Source organism: Phacochoerus africanus, chromosome 10 (genome assembly GCF_016906955.1).
Source record: "Phacochoerus africanus isolate WHEZ1 chromosome 10, ROS_Pafr_v1, whole genome shotgun sequence".
Taxonomy (NCBI): domain Eukaryota; kingdom Metazoa; phylum Chordata; class Mammalia; order Artiodactyla; family Suidae; genus Phacochoerus; species Phacochoerus africanus.
In genome coordinates this window covers 96122429-96150022 of record NC_062553.1, presented here as the reverse complement: position 1 = coordinate 96150022, position 27594 = coordinate 96122429, and the positions used below count along the sequence as shown (strand labels likewise).

At 37.0% G+C, this 27594-nt stretch overlaps 1 protein-coding gene across 4 annotated transcripts in view; it reads right to left on the bottom strand.

The window, feature by feature from the left end:
• The window catches only part of SCLT1 (sodium channel and clathrin linker 1), a 256137-nt gene that overhangs the window by 9404 nt on the left and 219139 nt on the right, over nucleotides 1-27594 (bottom strand). For all 4 annotated transcript variants that reach the window (XR_007137479.1, XM_047798622.1, XM_047798620.1 and 1 more), the window contains exons 19-20: nucleotides 2772-2850; nucleotides 37-132 (exon numbers count right to left, since the gene is read on the bottom strand). Coding sequence is in view for 3 of the 4 variants with exons in the window: in XM_047798622.1 (XP_047654578.1) it covers nucleotides 37-132; nucleotides 2772-2850 (175 nt within the window). In the remaining variant the exon portion in view is untranslated. The remainder of the gene's footprint in view (nucleotides 1-36; nucleotides 133-2771; nucleotides 2851-27594) is intronic.

The following is a 27594-nucleotide window of genomic DNA, read 5'->3' as shown; positions in this document are numbered from 1 at the left end:
CTATTATTTTCCAGGGATAACGAGGAAGCTCCCTACCTGCTGGGAGGCTGAAGCAGCTCTCTGCTCTGCTTCACTTAGTCGCCTCTGAAGTCTGTCGGATTTTTCCTGATGCTCTAGAATTAACTTTTCATTCTATTAAGGAGAAATATAAAACAAACAAGTTAGAAATCCACATGTGGCATGGAGATGTTTTATGGAATAATCAATGAAAAATCTGGACATCACTTTACCACTTAGGAAATACAAAAATAGTATCTCCAAATTTACCTTTTCCGAGTTAGCAACTTTCAAAGTTCAAGGTTGGTTTTACATTATGATATTATGACTAAATTGTTTTCTGTTCCCCACTATGTACCACCAAAGAACATGAATTAATCCAAAAGCAAAGTGAATCTGAAGTGAAGGGCAAGACTTCCAGTCTGTGATCTGTTAATGCTGAGATGCTGGAACCCTGCTTTGGGATCCCCTGGAGAGCATGAGAACACAGGCCTGGGCCTCAAAGCCAGATTACCAGCCTGGGGATGAGTCCTGAGAGCCTACACTTCTATCAGGCTCTTAGGTGGTGCTATGCTGTGTGCTAGCACATTCAGAATGATTGTGCTAGGACAAGCTTCCAAGGAAACTGTGACACATGCATGCATGATTAAAGTTCAAGAAACAGAAAACATTCATTCTAGAAATCCTGATTGTCACAGAGTTAAGACTTGTCTTTAATGACTTATATGCTAAAGGTATTAAATAATACTTTAAAATTTTCTTAAAAGAAGAAATCTGTTTCTACTTGCTTCTCAATATTTTTGTATACTCCAGGTGGTATGAGGGTCAAGAGTTATTAAGGCATTTTTATGGGCTGCATTATGTACCTAAAGAAAGATGTTGAGGGAGTTCTTTTCTGGCTCAGTGGGTTAAGGAGTCAGTTCTGTGGCTCTGGTTACAGCTGTGGCATGGGTTCGATCCCTGGCCTGGGAACTTCTGCATGCTGCAGATGTGGTAAAAACAAATAAACAAACAAAAAACATTGAAGTCCTAACCCCTGAGTACCTATGAATATGACCTTATTTGGAAACAGGGTCTTTGTTGATGATTAAGTTAAGATGAGGTCATTAGGGTAGGTCCTAATCCAGTATGACTGGTGTCTTCATAAAAAAGGGAAATTTGGACACAGAGACAGACACGTCCAAAGGGAAGAACACATGAAGACATATGGAGGACACCGTGTACGAGGCAAGGAGCTCCGAGGTCACCAGAAGCGAGGACGGAACCCCAGAACAGACACTCCCTCAGAAAGAACCAGTTCTGCTGTTTCCTAATTTTCGACTCTTGGCTCCCAGAACTGGGAGACAATCCACCCCAGTCAGTATAACTCTGCTAGAGCAGCCTCAGGCACCTATACAGTCATCATGAATATAAATCTGTCACAATGTGCTGTCCTGCAGACAAGTTCAAACCATCTGTCAATTAAAAAATGTATTAGCCTTCTCCATACTTACTAGCCTAAACAAAGTTTTTGTACATCTAGAATCATTATACAGTTTTTTGAATTAGATAGTTCCCAGGTACTAACTCACAAGTGATAAAAGTGAATGTTATGCCTAGTAATACAAAATATTAAAATACCAGTATCCTGTTAAAATATGCTTATTCTATTTCTTATTGTGCCCAAAAGCAAAATTAAATTGAATGAAGAGAACTATATTGGCTGTTCCACTTTACCAAGATGTTTAAATATGTATTTTTTTCCCCCTCCAAGTTAAATATGTAGTTTTAAATTTAAGAGATATATCATTAACACTAGAGAAAACCTGGGGGGAAAAATGCCATCATCTATAATCATCATTTTCATAGTTAAAATTACTACATATATAATGTACATTTTTCTATGCTGCTACCATAATGGTTAAGGCACAGTTCAGATTAGATAACTCATAATATATGCAACTGTTCTTTTTTAACTGATCATTTTAGCTGCTTTTGATCTTTCAAAATAACTACCATTACTGCGTTGAATATTTTCCTTTATTTTTTTCACATTTTATATTATTTCCTTAGAACAGATTCCCGGCAGTGAGAGATATATCAAAGAGTATTTTAATAGCTACTGTTTAGTTGCTTTCTAAATTGCTTCTATCAATTTATAATGCTATAAAACTGAAGAGTAATTACTTCTCTATGACGCCAATAGAAGGGCGCAGAAAGCTAGTGAACCATACAGACTGTGAGGGAAATTCCAACAAATACATTTGAAGTTAGAACATCAAATAAAGAGCTAGAGTTCTAGAAGTTCTAGTCATAATCTAGAAATTATTTACCTTTTTTTCTCTCCAAGAAAAAAATTAGAACTAAATATAGCAAATGTTCCTCAAGTATTAATCTAAAGGAGTATTTTAATATATTCCAGTAGGCAAATGTGTTTTCTCTATGTCTTCTATGATGGATTAAAATAAGAAGAGTTGGTTTTTAAAAAAAATTCTTAGACATGCACAGAAATAAAGAGGATCCTAACAGCTCTGAAATAACACAAGGTATACTGATAGCACTGAAATAAGGGCTCTATCTTTGTCATTTAAATATGATGAATCATTGACTTTCAAAGCTTTTATTCACATTATACTATGTGTGGACTTCTAGGGCTATGCATGATTTCTACAAGAAATGCATCTGCATGGCCACTTCCAAGTAGAGAATTAATTTGGACTTGGCTCAGGTAAAATTCTATAATGTGTGTATCAAGCTGTAGCAGAAAGGACTTCCCTGGAGAGTCATTATCTTACCTCAACTACCTTTTCATTTGCCATTTCCAGCTGAGAAAGCAGCTCTTGGGTATGAAGTTTCTGTCGACTCAGCTCACTCCTATTAATCAAGAGGAGGGGAAAAAGAAAAAAAGCCATTAATGTAACTATTCAAAAAATCTAACAAAAGAGAATTTTTATTAGTGATATACATGCTCATGTTTTGAACAAAAATATCATCTAGGGTACAAAACAAAACTTGCTTATTAATAGGCCATATCAAAAAGCAAAAAAACCCAAAAAACAAAACCCCAAAACACACACATACTTTAAAAGTGCCAGTGTCTTTTTTTAATATTATTATCTTGAAGTGTTATTTGGCATTAATATGAAAGTATATTTATATTAAACAGATCCAGTATGTTATTTTTTTTGGCTGTGCCTGTGGCATGGGGACCAGGGATTGAACCAGTACCAAAGCAGTCTGTATGGTTCACTTAGTGACAATGCTGAATCTTTAACCTGTTGCATCACCAGGGAAACTCCAGTATTTGTTATTTTAAGATTTACCATATAATGCTTCTTAAAAGGGCTCAAATCTCAGAAATTTTAAGGTAATGTTAATCACTACAACACCATTTCAGTGTAGTATATTCAGGATTAAAATTTGTTTTGGTTGTACATATGCTTTATTTTATGCATTTGTATCCTTTGTGCTTTATTAGCTGGAATTATCCTAAGTACAAAACTGTCTTTTGTTCAATATCTAAGCATTATCTTGTTTTTGCCCAAAGATAATTTCAAGAGCTTCAGGTTAGAAGTAGATACAATGTCATTTTGAAAAAAACTTCAAAAAAAGATCAGGTCAATTTCTGAGTATTAAAATAGTTAATTCAGGATTGGATTTTACCCTCTGACCTTACTTCTGCTTCTAAAATACATCAATAGATTAACACTTCCAAAATAAGTTCAGCTTTGATTTTTTTCCAAGTGAGCCTAAGAACCTGGTAAGGCTCTCTAATGTTCTGTATTTGAGTAGACAATTGTTAAAGTCAGCAAGCAATTTGGTATAAATACATAGGAGGGAACAAAAAATAACAGTGTCCACAAATAAAATTCTAGGTATTTACTAAACACTCTTTATGGCCAAGTGCAAGGCATATGGCGATAAACACACAGATGCTGCCTTAATAGGACTTACTAACAAAGAGGAAAATGACTTATTCTTACTCAGTGTCTTCATAAGTACTGGTCACTATGAGGAGCTGGAGTATTTATCACTGATTGCATGACAGACAAGCTGAAATCTTAGCTTTATTTTGGTGGTAATAATATTGCAGGATGAATTACTATGCTTACTTTTTGTCTTTTTTAGGGCCACACCCACGGCATATGGAAATTTCCAGGCTAGGCGTCAAATAGCTGTAGCTGTCAGCCTACAACACAGCCGTAACTTGGGACCTGAGCTGCGTCTGCAACCTATACCACAGCTCATGACAATGCTGGATCCTTAATCTACTGAGTGAGGCCAGGGAATGAACCTGTGTTCTCATGAATACTAGTTGGGTTTGTTACTGCTGAGCCACAGTGGGAACTCCTTTGTGCTTACTTTTAAGTGTCTTGTGTAGTTTAAAACCACTGCTGCTCCTCAACATAACAACAAAACATAGAAAAGCAAAATAACTGAAGTGGCCAGTCTTTTAAGGTCAAAAGGAATTAAATGTAAAAGTCAGGCCCATTAGTGCTGATGAGAAATAACCCTTGAGCACCATGGAGATGAAGATGACACAAAGACTATATTCGTAAAATTCAAAACACTCAGTTTATATAAAACCTTTTCAGAATACACCTACTGCATAATTTGATGCCTTAAACTATTCACTTACCCATGACAATTTATCTGAGTAACAGTAATAACTTCCAAGAATTACTACTGTTGCAGAAACGGTGGCAGCGGAAAGAGACAAGCAGCACTTGGGGATGCGGAATAGCCAGGTTTATTCAGCACCAGTGCAAGGGCTCAGAGGAGTCACCTCCAGCGTCTGAGCACCAGGTCTTTGTTCTGGGTAGCTTTTATGCAATACAGACTCCTGGGGTCTTGTTTTTTCCCTGTGCAAGCAGTCCCGGTCCCCCCTTCCCTGAGCAGACAGAGTTTCTGCCTAAGAAGCTGAGCAAACAAGATTACAAAAGTGAAACTGACAAGCAATGCTTGGTGCACCATTAGCAGAGCTGCTAGCAAGGACATAAGGTACACAGTTTCTACAAGATTACAAGAAGGGTGGTATATGGCCAGCAAAGGCTGCTGACAGGCACATAGCTGCCTCTTCAGCCAGGGGCGGGGGTGGGGTTGTGTCTCTGTTAAAATTCTTATTCTGCTATATACTAATAATTGGGAGTTCCCCTTGTGGCTCAGTGGTAATGAATATGACTAGTATCCATGAGGATGCAGGTTTGATCCCTGGCCTCACTCAGTGGGTTAAGGATCTGGCATTGCCATGAGCTGTGGTGTAGGTCAATAGATGCAGCTTGGATCTGGTGTTGCTGTGGCTGTAGTGTAGGCCAGCAGCTGCAGCTCTGATTCAAACCCTAGCTTGGGAACTTTCATATGCTGCGGGTGGGGCCCTAAAAAGACAAGAAAGGAAGGAAGGAAGGAAGGAAGGAAAGGAAGGAAGGAAGAAGGAAGGAAGAAAAAATTGCCCACAAAATTTAAGATCATAAAGATACAAATGATTAAGTTACTTCTTATCTGCAGCTGCTAGCCTAAACCACAGCCATAGCAACACCAGATCCTTGACGTGTCTATGATCTATACCATCCTTAACTTATGGCAATGCCTGATCCTTAACCCACTGAGAGGGGCCAGGGATCAAACCTGCATCCTCATGGATACTAGTCAGGTTTGTTTCTGTTGAGCCACAACAGGAGCTCCCAAGATTCTATCACTGCTCCACTTTTCATGCTTCCTTCTTAGTTCATGGTTCTCTTCTCACATCACAACACTGATACTTATTTTATATAGAAGACATTTAACAATTCTGTATTATATTTCTATTTAGTGGTTTATATATGTGTTTACGCATACATACATCACACATACACATGTATGATGGAAACTTTAAAAAAAAAGGGATTGTTTTTAGTTTCCACAGTATATACCACAGGGCTTTTACATAGAGGGAATTGATATTTGCAGATTTATTGCTAAATTTCTATAGGAAACCTAACAGAAAATTTTATTCCTTATTTGCTCAACAAACAGTTACTGAAGAATCTGCCACAAAACATACTTTAAAGATTACTTTTATTTATTTAAATTTATAGTCACTACTTTCTCCAAAGGATTTGAAGTAGCTAAGAAACGGTTATTTTCAGTTAAGCATTTCCTTCAGTCTCACTTCTGAATGAAATTTTAGAAAGTATTAAATGGTAGAGAGAAAAGTGATTTCACCAACTCTATCCCCTGAGACTTTCCTAGAGCCTCCCTGTCAGTACTTTGCAGCTCCTTATTTCTCTGTCAGGATATTTCACTGCAGGGATAAAGGAAAGACCCAGGAGGATGATCCGACTCTGTATTATCTATGAGAAAATGTCTCTTCATTACAGAACATAATTGAGAGTTCCCTATATCATTAGTGATTTAGGATAAACATAAAATAAGACTTTCCAGAAAGTTTCACCGTGGTATCATACTTCAAACACTGGCTAAGTAAAGCTACATAATCTCTTCACTGGAAATCTTTAAAAACAGAGACATTCTTACCTATCAGGGGTTATTTAAGAGGAGCCTGCTAGAAGGTAGAGATAGATGACATTTCCAGTTTCTATAGGATGTTATGGCAGTTAAAGGGCACTTTTACTAAGTAAAGAACTTAGATGGAATTGTACCCAGTTTTACTATAATTTCTGCTATGTTACAGAACAGGTTATAAGGTTTAAAAAAATTATCTTCTACCAATTTCAATGTAACTATAGAAGAATGAGGAATTCCTTATAATAGCACTGGAAATTGCTTAGCCCATCAGCAAACTAAATAAGTTAACTTTTATATAATTCAGGTATGTATGATGGAAAATCCTAGTCATGTCTACAAAATTATAATTTAAAAATTTAGTTGTAAAATATAATTGATTTACTATCTTCTGGGTAAGTAAAATTTTACAAAATAATTTATAAACAAAGTAATTAATGCTGTAGATATTAAGAAAATATTAAAATCGACATGGGGGAGTGAGTCATCTAATTCTTCAATTGGAGATGAAAATAGGTCAAGGGTGAGCAAGGGCTCTTCATCTGGGTCCATGCACAGGCCTCAGGGATGTTCATAAACACCCTGAGATACATGCAAGATCTTCCTATTTCCTCAGATTTTTAAGAGATCTGATGCCTAAGGAAGGATAAGGATTTTGCCTGGACTTTTTGTTTGGAATATACAAAGTTTTTTAAAAAAAATTATTTATTTATTTTATTATAGTTGATTTACAGTATGGTGCCAATTTCTGCTATAGAGCAAAGTGACCCAGTCGTGTGTGTATATATATATACACATACATTATTTTTCTTTCTTTCTTTTTTTTTGTCTTTTTGCCTTTTTCTAGGGCTGCTTCCTGCGGCATATGGAGGTTCCCAGGCTAGGGGTCTAATCGGAGCTGTAGACGCCGGCCTACACCACAGCCACAGCAAAGTGGGATCCGAGCCACATCTGCAACCTACACCACAGCTCACAGCAACGCTGGATCTGAGCCACATCTGCAACCTACACCACAGCTCACGGCAACGCCGGATCCTTAACCCACTGAGCAAGGCCAGGGATTGAACCTGCAACCTCATGGTTCCTAGTCAGATTTGTTAACCACTGCGCCACGACAGGAACTCCTATTTTTCTCATATTATCTTCCATTATGTTCCAGCCCAAGAGGCTAGACTTAGTTCCCTGTGCTGTACAGTAGCACATTTACATTTAGTTCCATTCTAAATGTAATAGTTTGCATGTACTAGCCCTAAACACCCAGTCCATCCTACTCCCTCCCCGCTAAAAAGAAAAAAATGATGCCATTTGAAGCAACATGGGTGCAACTAGAGATTATCATACTAAGTGAAGTAAGTCAGAAAGAGAAAGACAAATACCACATGATATCACTTAAATGTGGAATCTAAAATATACAAAGTTTTTTAAGAATTTTTTTTTTGAGCACACTAATTGGAGCATTTCAATGTTGAAGGTCTTTCTTATACAAACCACATCCACAATGTTATCACCTATATTATTTCCACTTTTGGTTTCATTAAGGTGATATAAGAATTTAAAGCACTTGATAAGAAATCCAAATACAGAATTATTCTAGATTTTTATAGTAGTCCCTCTATTTTATGGTTGCTTGTCCAGACTTAATTCAACAGCAAATTTGCCAGAGTACAAAACGCAGTTTAAAAAGAAACAATAACTTTCTCTTTTTATCCTCATGTATTCCTTATTTAATTAAGTATTTCTAAAAAAGTATAACTGGCTTAACCTGGTTTAGGAACAAATCACTGATACTGTAAGGCAAGTGCCAGATGACACTAGGTGAAACTGACCAGGTATGGGCATGCAGAATGCCTTGGGTACTTACTGGTCAGCTTTGTACAGAAACTTCACTGGTTAATGTTGCCCACAATTAGGTGCCAAAAGGGTTTTCTACACCAGCTGAACATTAATACTGTACCTTATTATTACTTCAATGCTGCAAAAAAGCTATTATTCTCATGTTATAAGTAATTAAGACTCAGAAAAGTGTTTTAATGTTCCTAAGCTTATGCAGTGATTGAATGAAAAAAATGGGGTTCATATCAGTCTTTTAATCAAAATATTCTCTCAACGAAATCACATTGCTTTTCATCTTAAGTCCAATCATTTCTAAGAGATGTTAGTAAAGCATATCTATGGCATTATATAATACCAAGATCTTAAAGGCAAAATGAAGATTCTCCAAAAAACAAGCTAAATCCTGAGTATGCAGCAAAATGGTCAATGACTGTAGACTGTGACCTCAACTTTGCGTATGGCTTCAAAAGACCTGACTATTAAAAGAGGAAATTCATCCTAAGGTTTCAAATCTCATTCGGCTAACTAAAAATACCACAGGTTACAGTAGACAGGACAGTTTTAGATATACTAGAGCACCCTGGGCACAGTCCAGGTTCCGTCTTTCCCTATCTGCACATTCCCCCAAAGTTATCTCATCTGGGCCAGGACTGTAGAGGGACACTAATGAGCACCTCGAATGCAACCTGCCCCAAACTGCACCCACTCCTTATCCATACCTTCAAAGTGTCCTCCCTCCCAGATATACATGTCAAAGTTCAGGCATCACCTTTGATTCCTCCCATTTCCTCATCCCGTATATTCAACTTACAAGTTCTACCCTACACCTCCCTAATATATTTCATAACTGTCCATTTCTCTCCATCTCCACCAACAACCCTCTGTTCTAAGCCACTATCATCTATTGCCTAGAATGCTGTAATAATCTAATATCTGGTTTCCCTGAATCCATTTGTGCCCCTTCTCTAGTCTGTTTGCCACACAATAGCTAGGGTGGTCTTTTAAAGATCCAAGAATATTAAAAATTCTCCAATGATTCCCTACTGCTACACTTTGGGACTTCAACTTAAAGAAGTCTTAAATATCTTTCTTAAAGTAAGTAAAAATGGCTTACTTAAAATACAAGATTCTCAGGGTCTGATCCTTGCCTAGTTCCTCAAACTGACAGCAGTCTCGCTCCTCACTCAATATACTTTAATTAATTGGGTCTGCTCCTTAACACTGGACCTTTGTATGTGCTATTCTTCCATCTGCCTGAATATTTCCCCAGCCTTTTCATATAGTTGATTTCTTTCTATCATTTGGGCCTCAGTTTAAATCTCACCTTTTCTGACTATTTAAAAAACAATCCAGCCCTTTCCTTTCAGCTCCCATCCTGTCCAAGTTACTGTGTATAACACCATGTCATTTGTCATGCCATTTAAAACATCTAAAATTACCTTATTTGTTAGTTTACCTTCTTATGATTTCTCTCCCCACAGTGGAATGAAAGCTCTAAAAGAGAAGCTACCTGGGAGTTCTCTTGTGGTGCAGTGGGTTAAGGATCTGGCATTGTCACTGCAGTGGCTTGGGTTGTTGCTGTGGCTCAGATTTGATCCCGGGCCAGGGAACTCATATGCCACGGGCGTGGCCAAAAAACCAAAACCAAAACCAAAAAACCCACAAAAAAACAGAGAGAGAAGCTACATTTACAAGGCTTAGAACAGTGCCTGGCACATGTAAGGTTGTTTTTAGCCTACACAAACTTTAGTTAATTCCACAGGATCAGTAACCAGTCCATTCAATAACATTTCTAATATACCATATCTTACTTTTTCAAAGATTTCACAACCTACTTGCTCTCACGTCACAATTAAATACACAGTTCAGTGATTACATCTTAAGGTAGTGGTGTAAAAAATTTGGGAGACTACTGCTACAAAAATCAATGTGTTACAGAGCTTTATTTATAGATACCATTCTTAGAATGCTCATTTTAAGTTATTTGAAGAATTAACTCAAAGTTTCAAAGTAATGTGTGAATTTTCCTCCCAACACCTAATTTTAAGTGCTGGTCTTAGGATAAGATTGAGGAAATTACAAAGTTCGTTCATTCAATAAATACTGAAGTGAGTGCCTTTGCTAGGTGGTAGGAAGACAAGGAAGAACAAGATCCCATCGCTGTCACAGTGAAACTTAAGAACTCCTAGGAATACTGAAAAGCTACAAATTTATAATATAGGTAGTAAATGCTATAAGAAGTTCACAGTGCTGTGGAACACATATGCAGGATTAGGGGATTAGAGCTGTCTCTCCAGAGGAAGTAGGCTTTTAAGCTGATGTATGAAAGATAAATAGAAGTTGGATGGGCAAAAGCAGGGTAACAAAGAGTGTTACAATCAAATCCACGTGTGAAAGCCAGAAAATAAGATGGGATAATAAATCTAGGAAACTGAAAGAAGCTCAGTATGAATTGGACATAGAGTGTTTCCAGGAGGTGGGAGTGGGGTGACAGAGGAAGAAGCTGGAAGCACGAAGAAATACAGGTTGCATTTTATATGTAAAAGGTCACATAAGGAAATGTAAGGACATTATAGGTCTGGATAGGAAGTTGAGACTTTACCATCAGTACCCTGGGGAGACACTGAAGTATTTTAAGGAGAGAAGAGACACGATTGATTTGAATATCAGAAAACTTTACTGATTAGAGTGCTAATCTAGGTGAGCAATGTTGATAGCCTAAACTGTTGGAGGGAAATGGACAGATTCAAGTGTTATTTAGGAGACAGAATTAGTAATACTCGATTTAGGGGTATGAGGAGGAAGAGGAGTTCAGGATGACATTTGGAGTTATGCTTGAGCAGTGAGGTAGATATTATCAGTTACCACATAGAAATGGAAAATGTAGGATGAAATAAAGACCTGGGCTAGGTGTAAAGCAATAAGTTCAGTTTTGAAGATACTGAGTTTAAGGTACTCATGGAAATGTTCAGTGGATAATTGGACATAAAGATTATTTCAAAAAGGTACGCATTATAAGCTGTTTTATAACAATAATCAGCCTTTTTCTGATAATCTGTCATAGAAATAGATACCCTAACCCATGCTGAAAGAGAAAATTTCTAAACATACTTCAATTCTCAATGTCAGTGTATACATACACACACACATACTGAAAAGGTAGTTATAAGGTTAGAAGCAAAATTTTCCCTACAACGCACTAGTCTTTTTGAAAATACCACAAGTATTTTAAATAAAAGAAGTTATGGTTCCTTAAGGCATGGAATAAGAGTTTAAAATTTGGGCCAGTATCTTAGGCATTATAATTAATTACTATAATTGCTTAGATCATTTTGCTATTATTGAGGCATAATTTAAGGATGGGTCATGTATATTTTGGTTGATACACCATAAGGGAATATTTCCTTAGTGCATGAAATCCTTTAGTGATGAATAAAGAGTAAGTCACATAGACTCTATTCTCTATTATACAGGAGAAATAAAAAAAGGTGTACTATTCATTTCAGGGAAATGATGGATCTGCCAGCTGCAGCAAATGCTTTCTTCGAAACTCTCTTATGATAAACTAACATAGCATGTGCCAGATGTTTTTTTTTCCTGTTAAATTATACTTTAAAATGCTTCAGTTGCTTTTAGTAATTATGCCTTTTGTAATCTGCCAGTACCTGCAGCTGCCTCTCATTCTGTTAATTAAAAAAAAACTTAAATTAAAAAAAAGCAGTTATGGCAGCCAAAGATTACAGATATATAGCCAAGAATAATGTTTTAGAAATTGAAGAAAATTTCTTAGACCGAAATGCTGTGTAATTCATACAATTATATATGAATTGTCCAGTCACGGCACATGAGAAGAAAATACTACACATTGTATATGCATTCATTCATTCATTCATGCAAAAATTTTATTGAACAATTAACTGTATGCCAGGAAAGATGTTACCTTATGGTTTTGTAGAAGAGATGGATGTAAATGACAGCTATACTACAATTCAGTAAGTGTTGTAAAGAAGAATGAAAAGAATGGAATGGGAGTGAATGAAAAGGAAGGATTTAATCTGGCGGGAAATAAAGAATGCCTTACAGAAAAAATGATATTTGAGTTGGGTTTGGAAAGAAGAAATTTTTTTCAGGTGGGGAGTTGGGAAAGAACATCCCTAGAAAGAAATAGCATGTACAAATTACCCTAGAATCACCCTTGATTCCTTTCCTTTCCTTCATACTCCACTTCTAACTCATCGGCAACTTCTGTTACCTCTAAAAACAGACTCCCAACGAATCCATCTTTCTCTTTCTTCTAAGTCTAAGCCACCATCATCTCTTATCAAGATACCTGCAACAGCATTCTAAGTCTTCTCAGTGTTCACCAAACATGCCATGTGCTCCATTTGTGTTTCCTAGGCTCCTATGCCATTAGATTGGGTCCATATGCCTAGTTTGGCAAATGAAAGCAAAAGGAAATGATATGTATCTCTTCAGAGCTGACTTAGAGTCAGTGTTCTTCTTCCATTTCTCTCTTGTTCCAGTGATCATGGAAAACCATGTGTTCAAGATGACGGAAACTCTATCAGTACAGCCTTCCTGCCAAACTGCCTTAGACATGTAATAAGAGCAAGAAATAAACCTTTGTTGTGTTAGGCCCCTTTGTTTGCTGTGGTGGCTGGCATTCCTTAATATAATACATCACCTACAACTTGTATTATTGCCTTCATTTAGCATACTATTTCTTTTAATTCAAGCATATCAAGTGTGTTCCTGCCTTGGAGTCTTCTCACTAGCTGTTCTCTCTGCTTGAAATGCTCGAACTTCCCTGTTATTTAAATGACAGGATCCTTTTTATCATTAGATCTAATCTGAAGATTCATTTCCTCACAGAATCTTCCTTGTCTACTAGTCTCAGGTATCCACCCATCCATTATCACACTGGCTTATTTTAATTTTATGTATAATACTTATTACCTGATTTTACATGTATATATTTATTTATTTGATAATCTCCACTTTTCCCTTAATACTCCAATAGCTTTGGAAAAGGTAATGGGGGGGGGGGACCTTGGCCTCTGCAATAGCCTTAGTACTTCAAGAATAGTGATACTCAATGAATATGTGATGAGTGAACAGAGAGCAGACTAGGAGTGATAGAAGGGCTGGCCCAGCATGCTTGGTTTATTGGGGTGGTTGTTTAGTGTGGCTGGACCATGCCCTTTATGAGGTAGACAGGTAGACTGGTGAGAATAAGGTGGGGGAAAGATTGTAAAAAACCTGCAGGCAACAATAAAGTAGAAATGTTAAGTAAGCAGGGCCAGGATTGTATTTGCTTTTAAGGAAAATAATTCTGAGAGCAGTATGAAAGAGGGAATAGAGTTGGGGGGGGGGGGAGAAAAAAAAACAAACCCAAAACAAAACTGAGGGCAGAAACCAGGGTGATCCACGATACTTTAATGGCCATGGTTAAAGATATGAAAAGGTCTCACTGATGGCAGGGAAAGTATGTTACTTCATGTTTACACATATGCAAGCATTTCTGCAGGTCAGATTCTTTTACCCAGTACTACAAAAGGATATGCACAGTTTAAATTTTGTTAGATACTGCTACATTATCTTACACAAAGGATTTGCCAATTTACACTTCCAACACTGTATGCCCCATTCCTGCTTCCTCATGTACTTGCAGATGCTGCATGTTAACCATCTTTTTCCATTTTTGCCAATTTGCTGGGCAAAAATATTTAAATTAGCATTTCTTCATAGAAATAATGTGGCTGAATTTACTTTGATATGTTTAAAGAAGCTTTGTGGAGTTCTCCTGTGGTGCAGCAGGTTAAGGATTTGGCATTGTCACTGAGCCAGCTCAGGTTCAATCTCTGGCCTGGGAACTTCTACACAACATGGGCACAGCCAAAAAGAAAAAAAACAAACAAACAAAAAAAGGAGCTTGGTATTTCTGCTTTTGTGAACTGCCTGTTCACATACTTTGTCCATCTAGTCTTTTTTTTTTTCTTTTCGTCTTTTTATGGCTGCATCCACGGCATATAGAAGTTTCCAGGCTGGGGGTCGAATTGGGAGCTGCAGCTGCAATGCAACAGCCACAGCAATGGCCAGATCCGAGCATCATCTGCAACCTATGTTGCAGCTCATGGTGTTGCCAGATCCTTCACACACTGAGGGAGGCCGGGGATTGAAACTGCATCCTCATGGATACTAGTTGGATTCTTAACCCACTGAGCCACAACAGGAACTCCTCCATCTATTCTTAATTATGGAACTCCATGGATTCTGCATATTAATCTTTTATTTTTTGTCATTTGTCTTTTATCTTTGTTGAGCATCCTTTTTTCATACAGAATTTTAACTTTTATGGTTAAATAAATTAATCAATATTTTCCTTTTTCTGCATTCTGTGTTTTGATTAGAAAGATTTTTTTACTGAGATGACAAAAAATTTTCTTCGAAAACCTTTTTAAAAATTTAGCTCTTAAATTCTTCTAAAATTTATTTTGTATATGGAAAAAGAATATTCTAAATGATTTAAATTTTTTCCAACATCATCTTTTCACCATCAATTTGAAATATATTATCATGAACAAAGTTTCCAATTTTACATGGTTTGTTTTTCTATTTTCTGTTCCAGCTATCTATTTCTGGGTCAATACTACCATATGGTTTTATATATTTTAATATCTGGTAGGGTAAATCTCATCTTGTTTTTTTCCACATAAGAAGTTTCAAAATTTAATCTATAAACATAACAATAACCTCTCATTCAAGTAAGATTACTACAGATACATTATAGTTACAGATGTTATATGTTAATAAGTAATTTTTAAAACAGTTTCCTCTTGGAAGCTCAAAATCCTCTGTGTTGCATACATTTCAAGATAAAAATAACTAAGAGGGAATAATTACAGATTAATAAAATTTTATAATTTAAAGAAAACTTCAAACTTAAAGTTACCACAAAGAAGCTCAAATTTTTAAAGAGCTTCTTATACTGAGCTTTTCATACTAAAATAAAAAAACTTCTGGAGTTCCCATCATGGCTCAGTGGTTACTGAACCCAACTAGCATCCATGAGGATGCAGACTCAATCCCTGGCCTTCCTTAGTGGGTTAAGGATCTGGTGTTTGCCATGAACTGTGGTGTAGGTAGCAGACTGGGCTCAGATTCCACGTTGCTGTGGCTCTGGCGTAGGCCAGAGGCTACAGCTCCAACTGGACCCCTGGCTTGGGAACTCCCTCTGCCGAGGGTGAGGCCCCAAAAAGACAAAAAAAAAAACACCCAAAAAAAACAAACCCCCAAAACCCCCAAAACAAACAAAAAAACTTCCTTCTGTGGGAAAAGTTTTATTATTTTATGTTACATTTAATTTTGGCCATACTTACTAATGGATAGCACTTAAAAAAACACAGGTACCTGGTAATCAAAGGTTCCTAAAGGCAGCAAAACTAGTCCAGAGAGGACTCTAGCATCTTAAATGTTTTGTGGTAGTTTTGGTATTTGGGATTTGATTTGGTCTCTAATACTCTCCTAACTATAGTTAAATAGGTGAACATATAGTAAGCAAGATAACAGTCAGTTTATAAGAATTTAATTGTTATAAGTAGAAAGAACAGAGAAAAACAGCCAAGGAGTTTCAAGATTTGCTGAGGACAGAGTAGCAGTAAATTTTTAAAGAGCATGTTTTTTTAGGAAGAAAGCTTTGATGCTAAATGTGGTACAATAATGGTACACTGGTAAGCAGAATGCTGGGATTTAACGTGGAAAAGCTCATTTTTGACAGCTATTAATAAACACTTTTTACATGAATGTAGAATGCATAATACATTCATGGTACATATAGAGAAATCCTTACAGGGAGGGTCAAATGTATCAAATAAGCCACTTGCATTTTTAATGTATTGCTCTGTGTTTGTTTTGTAATTTATTGTAAACAAAAGACCTACCTGGTTGAAGACTTGGAATTGTGTCACTGAATCATTCTAAAAACAAAACCATTTCTAAGGAGAGCAACAAACCCTTTCCTAGAGATATTGAAGCATCATCCAGTAGTTAGCCTGTTCACTACACAGCAGCATAGCATAGGTATAATATAGCATACATCAAACTGCTATGCCTAATATGGATGCTACTATAAATATGACCAGCATAGACCAACATATTCATAACCTATTTTTTCCACTGGAATAAGCAAAAATTTTAATTTCTACTTCAAAAATATAAATTTACTGTGGCTGCCATGTAATTCTGTATTATGACCAATAAATGAGATGTATCAGTGAAAATAATTAAGTAGCTACTTTTTTGTTACAGATTTCTGACTTGATTTTGTATATATTCCTCAGTGTTAAATACATCTCCAAAGACGAGGGAGATAAAATTTATATATATCTTGTATAAAATCTAGTGTTTTCTAGATCTAGAATGTTTTTGTGCAATTAAAAATAAAATAAGCATACGTATGCTTCTGATATACAGGTCTCAGACATTATATCATGGTTTACTTTGAATACAACAATATTTTAGCATTTATACAGGCTATTCCTTAAGCCCAGTGTTTGCTGTTTGCTTCTTAAATATTTCACACACCAGATATAAAGTTAACACTTTATATTTGTTATCATAAAGCCCTGTAATAACATATGGAGTGTATAGATAATTGTAAGGGGCTGGGGCTAGATGGGGTTGAAATTCAGGTTTGACTGACTCCTGAGTTAGTGCTCTTGATCTGTGTTGCCTCCTTACGTGCTAAAAATATTATATAGTTTCTCAATATTATTAAATATATAATCCTTTCATGAAAGGAAAAAATCTTATGGCAAAATCTTGTGAAATTATCTTCTATTTTGAAAGTAAACATTAATTTTGACATGTCAGAGCATGCGAACACAATTTTTGTGACACAATTTCTGTGATGTAGCAGAGACATGCCGAAGGTTTTTCTTAGTACATACTAGACTGTATCTCCATTTTCAACCTGTGGCTTCAACAACCAATGCAGGCATATCAAGAAAAGGTTAACTATACCCTACGAAAGCCAGATTTTCCTATGCAAAATCCTAAATATATACAATGAAATACTGTTAGAAAACACTTTCTCATATTTTAATAATTCTATAAAAATTACATAACCAAGAAATATTTAACCAAAGCATAAAGAAATATGACTAAATCTAAATATTCAAAGCATGTAAAAAAGTGACCTACTTATTTCTGATAACCATTTTACTTTTAAGTGATCTTCCTCAACCTATCCAAAATGTCACAGAACATGACTTTTAAATTGAATAAAAACAGTGCTCTAATCTATGGAACAAAGATCAAACCAGACTGTCAAAAAAAAGAGGTGATGGCTGGAAATATGTGGTTCTTTTTTTCCTATCTTTAATAAAAGCATTCAAAGAAGGATTCTTTTCCTATGTAGTTACTGTGAATTTATTCCAAACTATACTACACTGAACCAGGACAGGAGAAGAAAAAGCAATTCAATAATAATCCATTTAAACTTGAAAGGATAAGATCATGATAAGAATTAAAAAAGATGTTGAAAAGATCTCAAGGACAAAGACTAGCAATTTGGGAACAATAGGCAATTAAAAAACTAAAAAAAAAATTTGAGTATAAAACATGTCTAATTCTACTAATAACATGATGCTTTACAGTTTATAAGAAGCATTAATATTCACCTTATTTCATAAATAACCCTAGCAAACCAAGGTGGTTTTTTTTGTTGTTGTTGTTGTCTTTTTGCTATTTCTTGGGCCGCTCTCGCGGCATATGGAGGTTCCCAGGCTAGGGGTCCTAATCGGAGCTATAGCCACCAGCCTACTCCAGAGCCACAGCAACGCGGGATCCGAGCCGCGTCTGCAACCTACGCCACAGCTCACGGCAACACCGGATCATTAACCCACTGAGCAAGGGCAGGGACAGAACCCGCAACCTCATGGTTCCCAGTCGGATTCGTTAACCACTGCGCCACGACGGGAACTCCCCAAGGTGGTTTTTAATTCTCATAGATGATAAAATTGAGGCTTGAGAAAATTGATTTATATATAATCACATATTTCTGGTACAGACCTTGGACCTGAATCTAGTGTTTTAGATTTTTGTATTCCCAACTGATTCCTTCACCAAGATCTTAAGTCATGTTTAGGAGAAAAATTTTAGGTCTTTAAAACTGGTATTTCAGTAGTTCATTATTTAAGACCACTGGTAAATATGTAATTCTAAGCTTATGTTTTTCAATATTTAAAAGAGTTATGCATAAAAAATGAAGACTATTTCAGGAAGACATACACAGTGCTCTAGAATTCTATGCAAAGTGGAAAACAACTGAACATGATGCCTTCAGTTATGTGCTAAATGGATGATCTGAGAAGTTCATATTAATTCTGAAACTACTGAAGTTTTGAGAACAGCGTAAGTCGGTAGCAATGACATATGAATTGAGTTTGATACAATTCATAGAAATGGCAAAATAAATAAAGAATCCACTCACTAAAAGTAGAGATTGAATTGCTAAATATCTAGTAGCAGAGTAAACCTCCATGAGTACAGATCTTCATGGGCTGCCGCCCCAACTAGAATATAGTGTCTTTGATGACAGGGAACATTTGGTCACTTTCATACTGATGTTAAAAAACTACTTTAAAAATAGTGCATAGTAGTAGGAAAACAATTTTACTGATGTTCAGTGTCAAGTAACAGTATTATTCTCTTGATTTTGAAGGAAATAGTCTATTTCCTTTTTTCCTTTTATCAAAGAGGTAAAAAAAAATCACTAAATTACTGGAAATTTTGTAGTTTTAATTTGTTTAGGATTTGGAAGGCAGTTTACCAATGGTTTTTTAAAATTTTTTTTTGGCTTTTGCCTTTTTAGGACCACACCCGTGGCTTATGGAGTTTCCCAGGCTAGGGGTCTAATCAGAGCTGTTGCTGCTGGCCTACGCTAGAACCAGAGCAACATGGGATCTGAGCCCCGTCTGCCTATCAAATTCAATAGTACATTAAAAAGTATTATACACCATGTTTAAAGAGAAATTATCCCAGGAGTACAGATAGTTCAGTAACCATAAGTCAGTCAATGTGGTATGCAACATTAAATAAATGAATAAAAAGCATTTGAGGAGTTCCCATTGTGGCACAGTGGAAATGAATCTGACTAGTATCCATGAGGATGTGCGTTCGATCCCTGGCCTCACTCAGTGGGTTAAGGATCCACATTGCTGCGAGCTCTGGTGTAGGTCACAGACACAGCTTGGATCCCGCCTTGTTGTGCCTATGGTGTAGGCCAGCAGCTGCAGCTCCAATTAGAACCCCTAGCCCAGGAACTTACATATGCCACCGGCGTGGCAGTAAAAAAAAAAAAAGACAGAGAAAGAAATCATTTGATCATCTCAGTAAAACATTTTGAAGAAATTCATCCATTCATGATAAAAAAATCAACAAAGTGGCTATAGAGAGAACATACCTCAACATTAGTAAAGGCCACATGTGAAAACCTGATACCCAATATTGTATTCAACAGTGAAAAACTGAAAGCATTTCCTCCAAGATCGGTAACAAGATAAGGATGCACACTCTCGCCCCTTTTCTTCAACATATCATTGGAAGTTCTAGCGACAGCAATCAGACAAGAAAAAGAAATAAAAGCTACCCAAATTGGAAGGGAAAAGATAAAATTGTCTACTCTACGCAGAAAGTTCTAAGGATGCCACCAGAAAATACTAGAGCTCATCAGTGAATTCAGAAATGTCGAGTATACAAAGTTAACACACAGAAATCCGTTGGATTTCCATACTCTTAATAACAAAATATCAAAAAGAGAAATTAAGGAAACAGCCCATTACCATCACATCAAAAAGAATACAATACCTAGGAATAAACCTACCTAAGGAGGCGAAAGACTTGTACTCTGAAAACTATAAGACGTAATGAAAGAAATCAAAGATGGCACTAATAGAAAGGTACACCATGTTCTTAGATTGGAAGACTCAATATTGTCAAAATGACTATACCACCCAAGGAATTTACAGATTCAAATACAATCTCTACCAGATTACCAATGGCATTTTTCATAGAATTAGAACAAAAATATTTAATTTGGGGAAACACAAGAGACCCCACAATGCAATCTTGAGGAAGAAAAACGGAGGTAGAGGAACCAGGCTTCGTGATTTGAGACTATACTACAAAGCTACAGCCATCCATACTGTATGGTGCTGGAACAAAAACAGAAATTAAGCTCTCCAAGGCTTAAGTACCAAAAGTTAAACATGGAGAGATGAAAATTCCACTGGGACTGAGAAAGAATATTGAGAGAAACAAGATTCAATACAGAATGGTAAAAAATTTTTTAGAAGAGAATAAGCAATAATAGTGGGATATACTTATATTTTATAGAGAGGGAAACTGAGGCTGAGAGAGGTTAAGGAACTTGTTCAAGGTCACATAGTTAACAAAGTGACAGATTTTATTTTCAAATTCAGGCAGTTTTGAAATAGACAATATGTTCTTAACCTTTAAGGTGAGTTTCTTGCAGTTTTTTTTTTTAAATTAAAGTGTTGCTGCTGTACAACAGGATGTAAGTTATAGTTATAATATGGGGATTCACAGTGTTTAAAAGTTATACTTCATTTAAGGATACTATAAAATACTGGCTGTATTCTCCGTGTTGTACAGCATATCTTCTAAGCTGATGTCTATATATTTGTGCCTCTTACTCCAGTACCCCTATATGCCTCTATCCCCTCCTCTTGCAATGTTATCAATATTGAACATATTTTCATGTGCCTGTTAGCAATACGCATTCCTCTTTGGAAAAATGTGTATACAAGTATTCTGCCCATTTTTGAGGTTGTTTACTTTTTGATGTTGAGTTGTATGAGCTGTATGTATATGTTGGATATTAACACCTTACCAGTCATATCATTTGCAAATATTCTCTCCCATTCAGTAGGTTTTCTTTTTTTTTCTTTTTTTTTCTAGCTGTAGCAAAATCATTCAAAGAGGTATAATAAAATATAAAATTTACAAGAAGCAATTGGTAATTCAGTCTATGGGAATACAGATCCTTTTTAACAAAGCAATAAATGTCATGGGGCAGACAGATGACAATTTGAATTTCACTCTGACCTTGAGTAGCTATGCAACCTTAAGGAAGAAATTTACATTTGTTATCAATTTCAATTTCTTCTAAAAAATTTTTTTAAATTATTATTTCCCCAATACAATTTTTTTTTTCTACTGTACAGCATGGTGACCCAGATACACATATATGTGTACATTTTTTTTCCTCACATTATCATCTTCCATCGTAAGTGACTAGACAAAGTTCCCAGTGCTACACAGCAGGATCTCATTGCTAATCCATTACAAAGGCAATAGTCTGCATCTATTAACCCCAAACTCCCCAATCCACCCTACTCCCTTCCCCCTCCCCCTTGGCAAGCACAAGTCTATTCTCCAAGTCCATGATTTTCTTTTCCATGGAAAGGTTCATTTGTGCTGGATATTATATTCCAGATATATAGAACTAGAGAGTCTCTAGTTCCATCCATGTTGCTGCAAATGGCATTACCTTGTTTTTCTTTATGGCTGAGTAGTATTCCATTGTGTGTATATACCACTTCTTCCTAATCCAATCATCTGTTGCTGGACATTTGGGTTGTTTCCATGTCTTAGCTATTGTGAATAGTGTTGCAAGGAACATGCAGGTGCTTGTGTCTTTTTTAGGGAAAGTTTTGTCTGGATATATGCCCAAGAGTGGGATTGCTGGGTCATATGGTAGTTCTATGTGTAGATTTCTAAGGTATCTCTATACTGTTCTCCCTAGGGGTTGTACCAGTTTACATTCCAACCACCAGTGCAGGAGGGTTCCCTTTTCTCCACACCCCCTCCAGCACTTGGTATTTGTGGACTTATTAATGATGGACATTCTGACTGGTGAGAGGTGGTATCTCATGGTAATTTTGATTTACATTTCTCTCATAATCAGGGATGTTGACAATTTTTTCATGTGTTTGCTGGCCAGCTGTATCTCTTCCTTGGAGAAATGTCTATTCAGGTCTTCCGCCCATTTTTCCATTGGGTTATTGGCTTTTTTGCTGTTGAGTTGTACACGTTGTTTGTATACTTTAGAGATGAAGCCCTTGTTGGTTGCATCATTGGAAACTATTTTCTCCCATTCTGTAAGTTGTCTTTTTGTTTTCTTTTGGGTTTCCTTTGCTGCGCAAAAGTTTGTCACTTGATTAGGTCCCATTGGTTTATTTTTGCTCTTATTTCTGTTGCTTTGGGAGACTGACCTGAGACAACATTTCTAAGGTTGATGTCAGGGAATGTTTTGCCTATGTTCTCTTCCAGGAGTTTGATGGTGTCTTGTCTTATATTTAAGTCTTTCAGCCATTTTGAGTTTCTTCTGGTGCATGGTGTGAGGGTGTGTTCTAATTTCATTGCTTTGCATGCAGCTGTCCAGCAGCTGTCCAGCAATACTTGCTGAAAAGACTGTCTTTTTCCCATTTTATGTTCTTGCCACCTTTGTCAAAGAGTAACTGACCATAGGTGTCTGGGTTTCATTCCAGGTTCTCTGTTCTGTTCCATTGGTCTGTATGTCTGTTTTGGATCCAGTAGCACAGTGTCTTGATGACTGTGGCTTGGTAATATTGCCTGAAGTCTGGAAGTGTGATGCCTCCTGCTTGGTTTTTGTTTCTCAGGATTGCTTTGGCACTTCTGGGTCTTTTGTGGTTCCATATAAATTTTCGGATTGTTTGTTTAAGTTCTGTGAAAAACGTCATGGGTAATTTGATAGGGATTGCATTGAATCTATAGATTGCTTTGGGTAGTATGGCCATTTTTCCAATATTAATTTTTCCAGCCCAGGAGCATGGAATGCCTTTCCGTTTCTTTACATCTTCTTTAATTTCCTTGATTAGTGTTTTATAGTTCTTGGCATATAAGTCCTTTACCTCCTTGGTCAGGTATATTCCCAGGTATTTGATTTTGGGTGGTGCAATTTTGAAAGGTATTGTATGTTTGTATTCCTTTTCTAATATGTCATTGTTAGTGTACAGAAATGCAACTGATTTCTGCGTGTTAATCTTATATCCTGCTACTTTGCTGAATTTATTGATCAGTTCAAGTCGTTTTGGGGTTGAGTCCTTAGGGTTTTTCTATCTGTAGTAGTATCATGTCATCTGCATGGAGGGACAGTTTTACCTCTTCTCTTCCAATGTGGTTGCCTTTTATTTCTTTTGTTTGTCTGATTGCTGTGGCTAGGACTTCCAAAACTATGTTGAATAAGAGTGATGAGAGTGGGCATCCTTGTCTTGTTCCAGATTTTAGTAGGAATTCTTTCAGCTTTTCTCCATTGAGCATTATATTGTTGTGGATTTGTCCTAACAACTTTTCCTCTGTTGAGGTATGTCCCCTCTATACCCACTTTGGTAAGAGTTTTGGTCATGAATGGATGTTGGACTTTGTCACATGCTTTTTCTGCATCTATTGAGATGATTATGTGGTTTTTGACTTTTCTTTTGTTAATGTGGTGTATGATGTTGATTGATTTGGGTGTGTTGAATGATCCTTGTGCAGCTGGGATGAATCCCACCTGGTTGTGGTGTATGATCTTTTTTATATGTTGTAGGATTTGGTTGGCTAAAATTTTTTTTTTGTCTTTTCTAGGGCTGCTCCCATGGCATGTGGAGGTTCCAAGGCTAGGGGTCTATTTGGAGCTCTAGCCACCAGCCTACACCAGAGCCACAGCAATGCGGGATCCGAGCCGTGCCTGTGACCTACACCACAGCTCATGGCAACGCCAGATCCTTAACCCACTTAGCAAGTCCAGGGATCGTACCTGCAACGTCATGGTTCCTACTCGGATTCATTAACCACTGTGCCATGACAGGAACTCCCAGTTGGCTAAAATTTTGTTGAGAATTTTCGCATCTATATCCGCCAAAGATATTGGCCTCTAGTTTTCTTTTTGGTGATATTTTTGTCTGTTTTGGAATTAGGGTGATGCTGGCATCACAGAATGTCTTTGGTAGTGTTCCTTCTTCTTCAACCTTTTGAAAAGTTTTAGGATAATGGATATAAGTTCCTCTTTGTATGTATGGTAGAATTCACCTGTGAAGCCATCTGGTCCTGGACTTTTATTTGTAGGGAGTGTTTTTATGCCATAATCAATTTCATTTCTAATGATTGGTTTGTTCAGTTGATCAATTTCTTTTTTTTTCTTTCTTGGTCTTTTTTTCTTTTCCAGGGCCACACCTGTGGCATATGAAAGTTCCCAGGCTAGGGGTCTAATCAGAGCTGCAGTCGATGGCCTACACCAGAGCCACAGCAATGCGGGATCTGAGCCGCTTCTGCAACCTACACCATGGCTCACGGCAACACTGGATCCTTAACCCACTAAGCGAGGCCAGGGATCAAACCCTCAATCTCCTGGTTTCCTAGTCAGATTCGTTAACCTTGAGGCATGATGGGAGCTCCCTGTTTTTTTTTTTTTTTTTTTTTGCTATTTTTTGGGCCGCTCCCGCAGCATATGGAGGTTCCCAGGCTAGGGGTCGAATCGGAGCTCATGGCAATGCCGGATCGTTAACCCACTGAGCAAGGGCAGGGACCGAACCTGCAACCTTATGGTTCCTAGTCGGATTCGTTAACCACTGTGCCACGACGGGAACTCCAAGCTCGCTGTTTCTTCTTGACTCAGTTTTGTCATGCTGTAAGTTTCTAGAAATTTTCCATTTCTTCTAGGTTGCCGAATTTGTTAGCATACAATTGTTCATAGTATTCTCTCACGGTTTTTTGTATTTTTGTAGTATGGCAATGCTGAATCCTTAACCCATTGAACAAGGCCAGGGATGGAAACTGTGTCCTCATGGATGCTAGTCTGATTCGTTTCTGCTGAGCCACGAGATGGGAACTCCTGGCCAACCTCTTCTTGTGAGCTGTGGTATAGCTTGCAGACACGGCTTGGATCCCATGTTGCTGTGGCTGTGGCGTAGGCCAATGGCTACAGCTCTGATTGGACCCCTAGCCTGGGAACCTCCATATACCGCAGGTGTGGCCCCCCCCCCAAAAAAAAGACAAAAGACAAAAATAAAAAAAAAAACAGGAAAAAATTCCCCTCTATTGTAAAAATGACGATAAACACAAGGAACAGCAAAAGAACAAACATGAAGATGTCAAAAAAAAAAGTACCTCAAAATCATAAAGTGTGGGGAAGGAAAGTAAGAAAATCCAGACTGTTTATTTTTAGGATGTGTTTGAGCCTACATGACTATCAGGCTAAAGCCAGCAGATATAGCAAGGGGTTAACATACTTCAAAAACAGGGCAACCCCAAATCAAAACCAAACATCACATTCACAAGAACAAAAAAGAATAGGACACAAGCATAAAATAAAAGGAAATCATCCAAACAAAAAAAGAAAGAAACAAAGGAGAAACAGAATCAACTGGAAAACAGTGTTTAAAATGGCAATAAATGCATATTTATCAATAATTATCTTAAATTTCAATGAACTGAATGCTCCAATCAAAAGACATAGAGTGGCAGATTGGGTAAAAAGAAAGCAAGAACCTACAATTCGCTGTCTAGAAGATACTCACCTTAGGACACATAAATTGAATTGACGGGATGGGGAAAAGATATTTCATGTGAATGAAAAAGATAGGAAAGCAGGAGTTGCAATCATACCAGACAAAACAGACTTTACAACAAAGGCCATAGGAGTTCCTGTCGTGGCGCAGTGGTTAACGAATCCGACTAGGAACCATGAGGTTGTAGGTTCAATCTCTGGCCTTGCTCAGTGGGTGGGTTAATGATCTGGTGTTGCCACGAGCTGTGGTGTAGGTTGCAGACGTGGCTAGGATCCCGTGTTGCTGTGGCTCTGGTGTAGGCCTGCAGCTACAGCTCCGATTAGACCCCTAGCCTGGGAACCTCCACATGCCGCAGGAGCGGCCTTAGAAATAGCAAAAAGACAAAAAACAAAAACAAAAACAAAAAAACCCAAAGGCCGTAAAGAAAGACAAAGAAGGACACTATTTAACGGTTAAAGGATCCATTCAAGAAGAGGATATTATAATTGTCAATATATATGCCCCTAATATAAGAGCACCCAGATACCTTCAACAAATACTAACAGACATAAAAGGAGAAATTTATGAGAATACAATTATAGTAGGAGACTTTAACACCCTACTCACATCAATGGACAGATGCTCTAGACAGAAATCAAAAAGGCAACAAAGATCCTAAATGACACAATAGAAAAGTTAGACTTAATTGACATTTTCAGGACATTACAGCCAAAAAAATTAGAATATACATTCTTTTCAAGTGCACAAGGAACATTCTCAAGGACTGACCACATACTGGGACACAAAATTAACCTCAACAAATTTAAGAGAACAGAAATTATTTCAAGTATCTTCTCTGAACACAATGGGATGAAACTAGAAATCAAGCACAGGAACAGAAATGAAAAAAAAAAAAAGGACTATATGGAGATTAAATAACATGTTACTGAAAAAACAATGGGTCAATGAGGAAATCAAAAGAGAAATTAAAAAATACCTTGAGACAAATGACAATGAAAATGCAACCATTCAAAATCTATGGGATGTCACAAGAGAAGTGCTTAGAAGGAAGTTCATAGCGATATAGGCCTTCCTCAAAAAGGTAGAAAAATCTCAAATCAACAATTTAACCTACTACCTAAAAGAATAAGAAAAAGAAGAACAAACAAAACCTTCAGGAGAAGGAAGGAAATCATAAAGATCACAGTGGAAATCAATAAAATACAGATTCAAAAAACAATAGAAAGAATCAATAACACCAAGAGCTGGTTTGTTGAAAGGGCACACAAAATTGACAAACCCCTGGCCAAATTCACCAAGAAGGGGAGAGAAAGAACTCAAATAAACAAAATAAGAAATGAAGAAGGAGAAGTCTCAATGGACATTGCAGAAATACAAAAAAACTCTAAGCGAATACTATGAACAGTTACATGCCAACAAATTTGACAACCTAGAAGAAATGGACAACTTTCTAGAGACCTACAGCCTGCCAAAACTGAATCAAGAAATAGATCATTTCAACAGACTGATCACTAGAAATGAAATTGAATATGTAATAAAAACACTTCCTACAAACAAAAGTCCAGGACCAGGTGGCTTCACAGGTGAATTCTATCAAACATACAGAGAAGAATTTATACCCATCCTTCTTAAACTTCTCCAAAAGGATGAAGAAGGAACACTCCCAAAGACATCCTATGAAGCTACCATT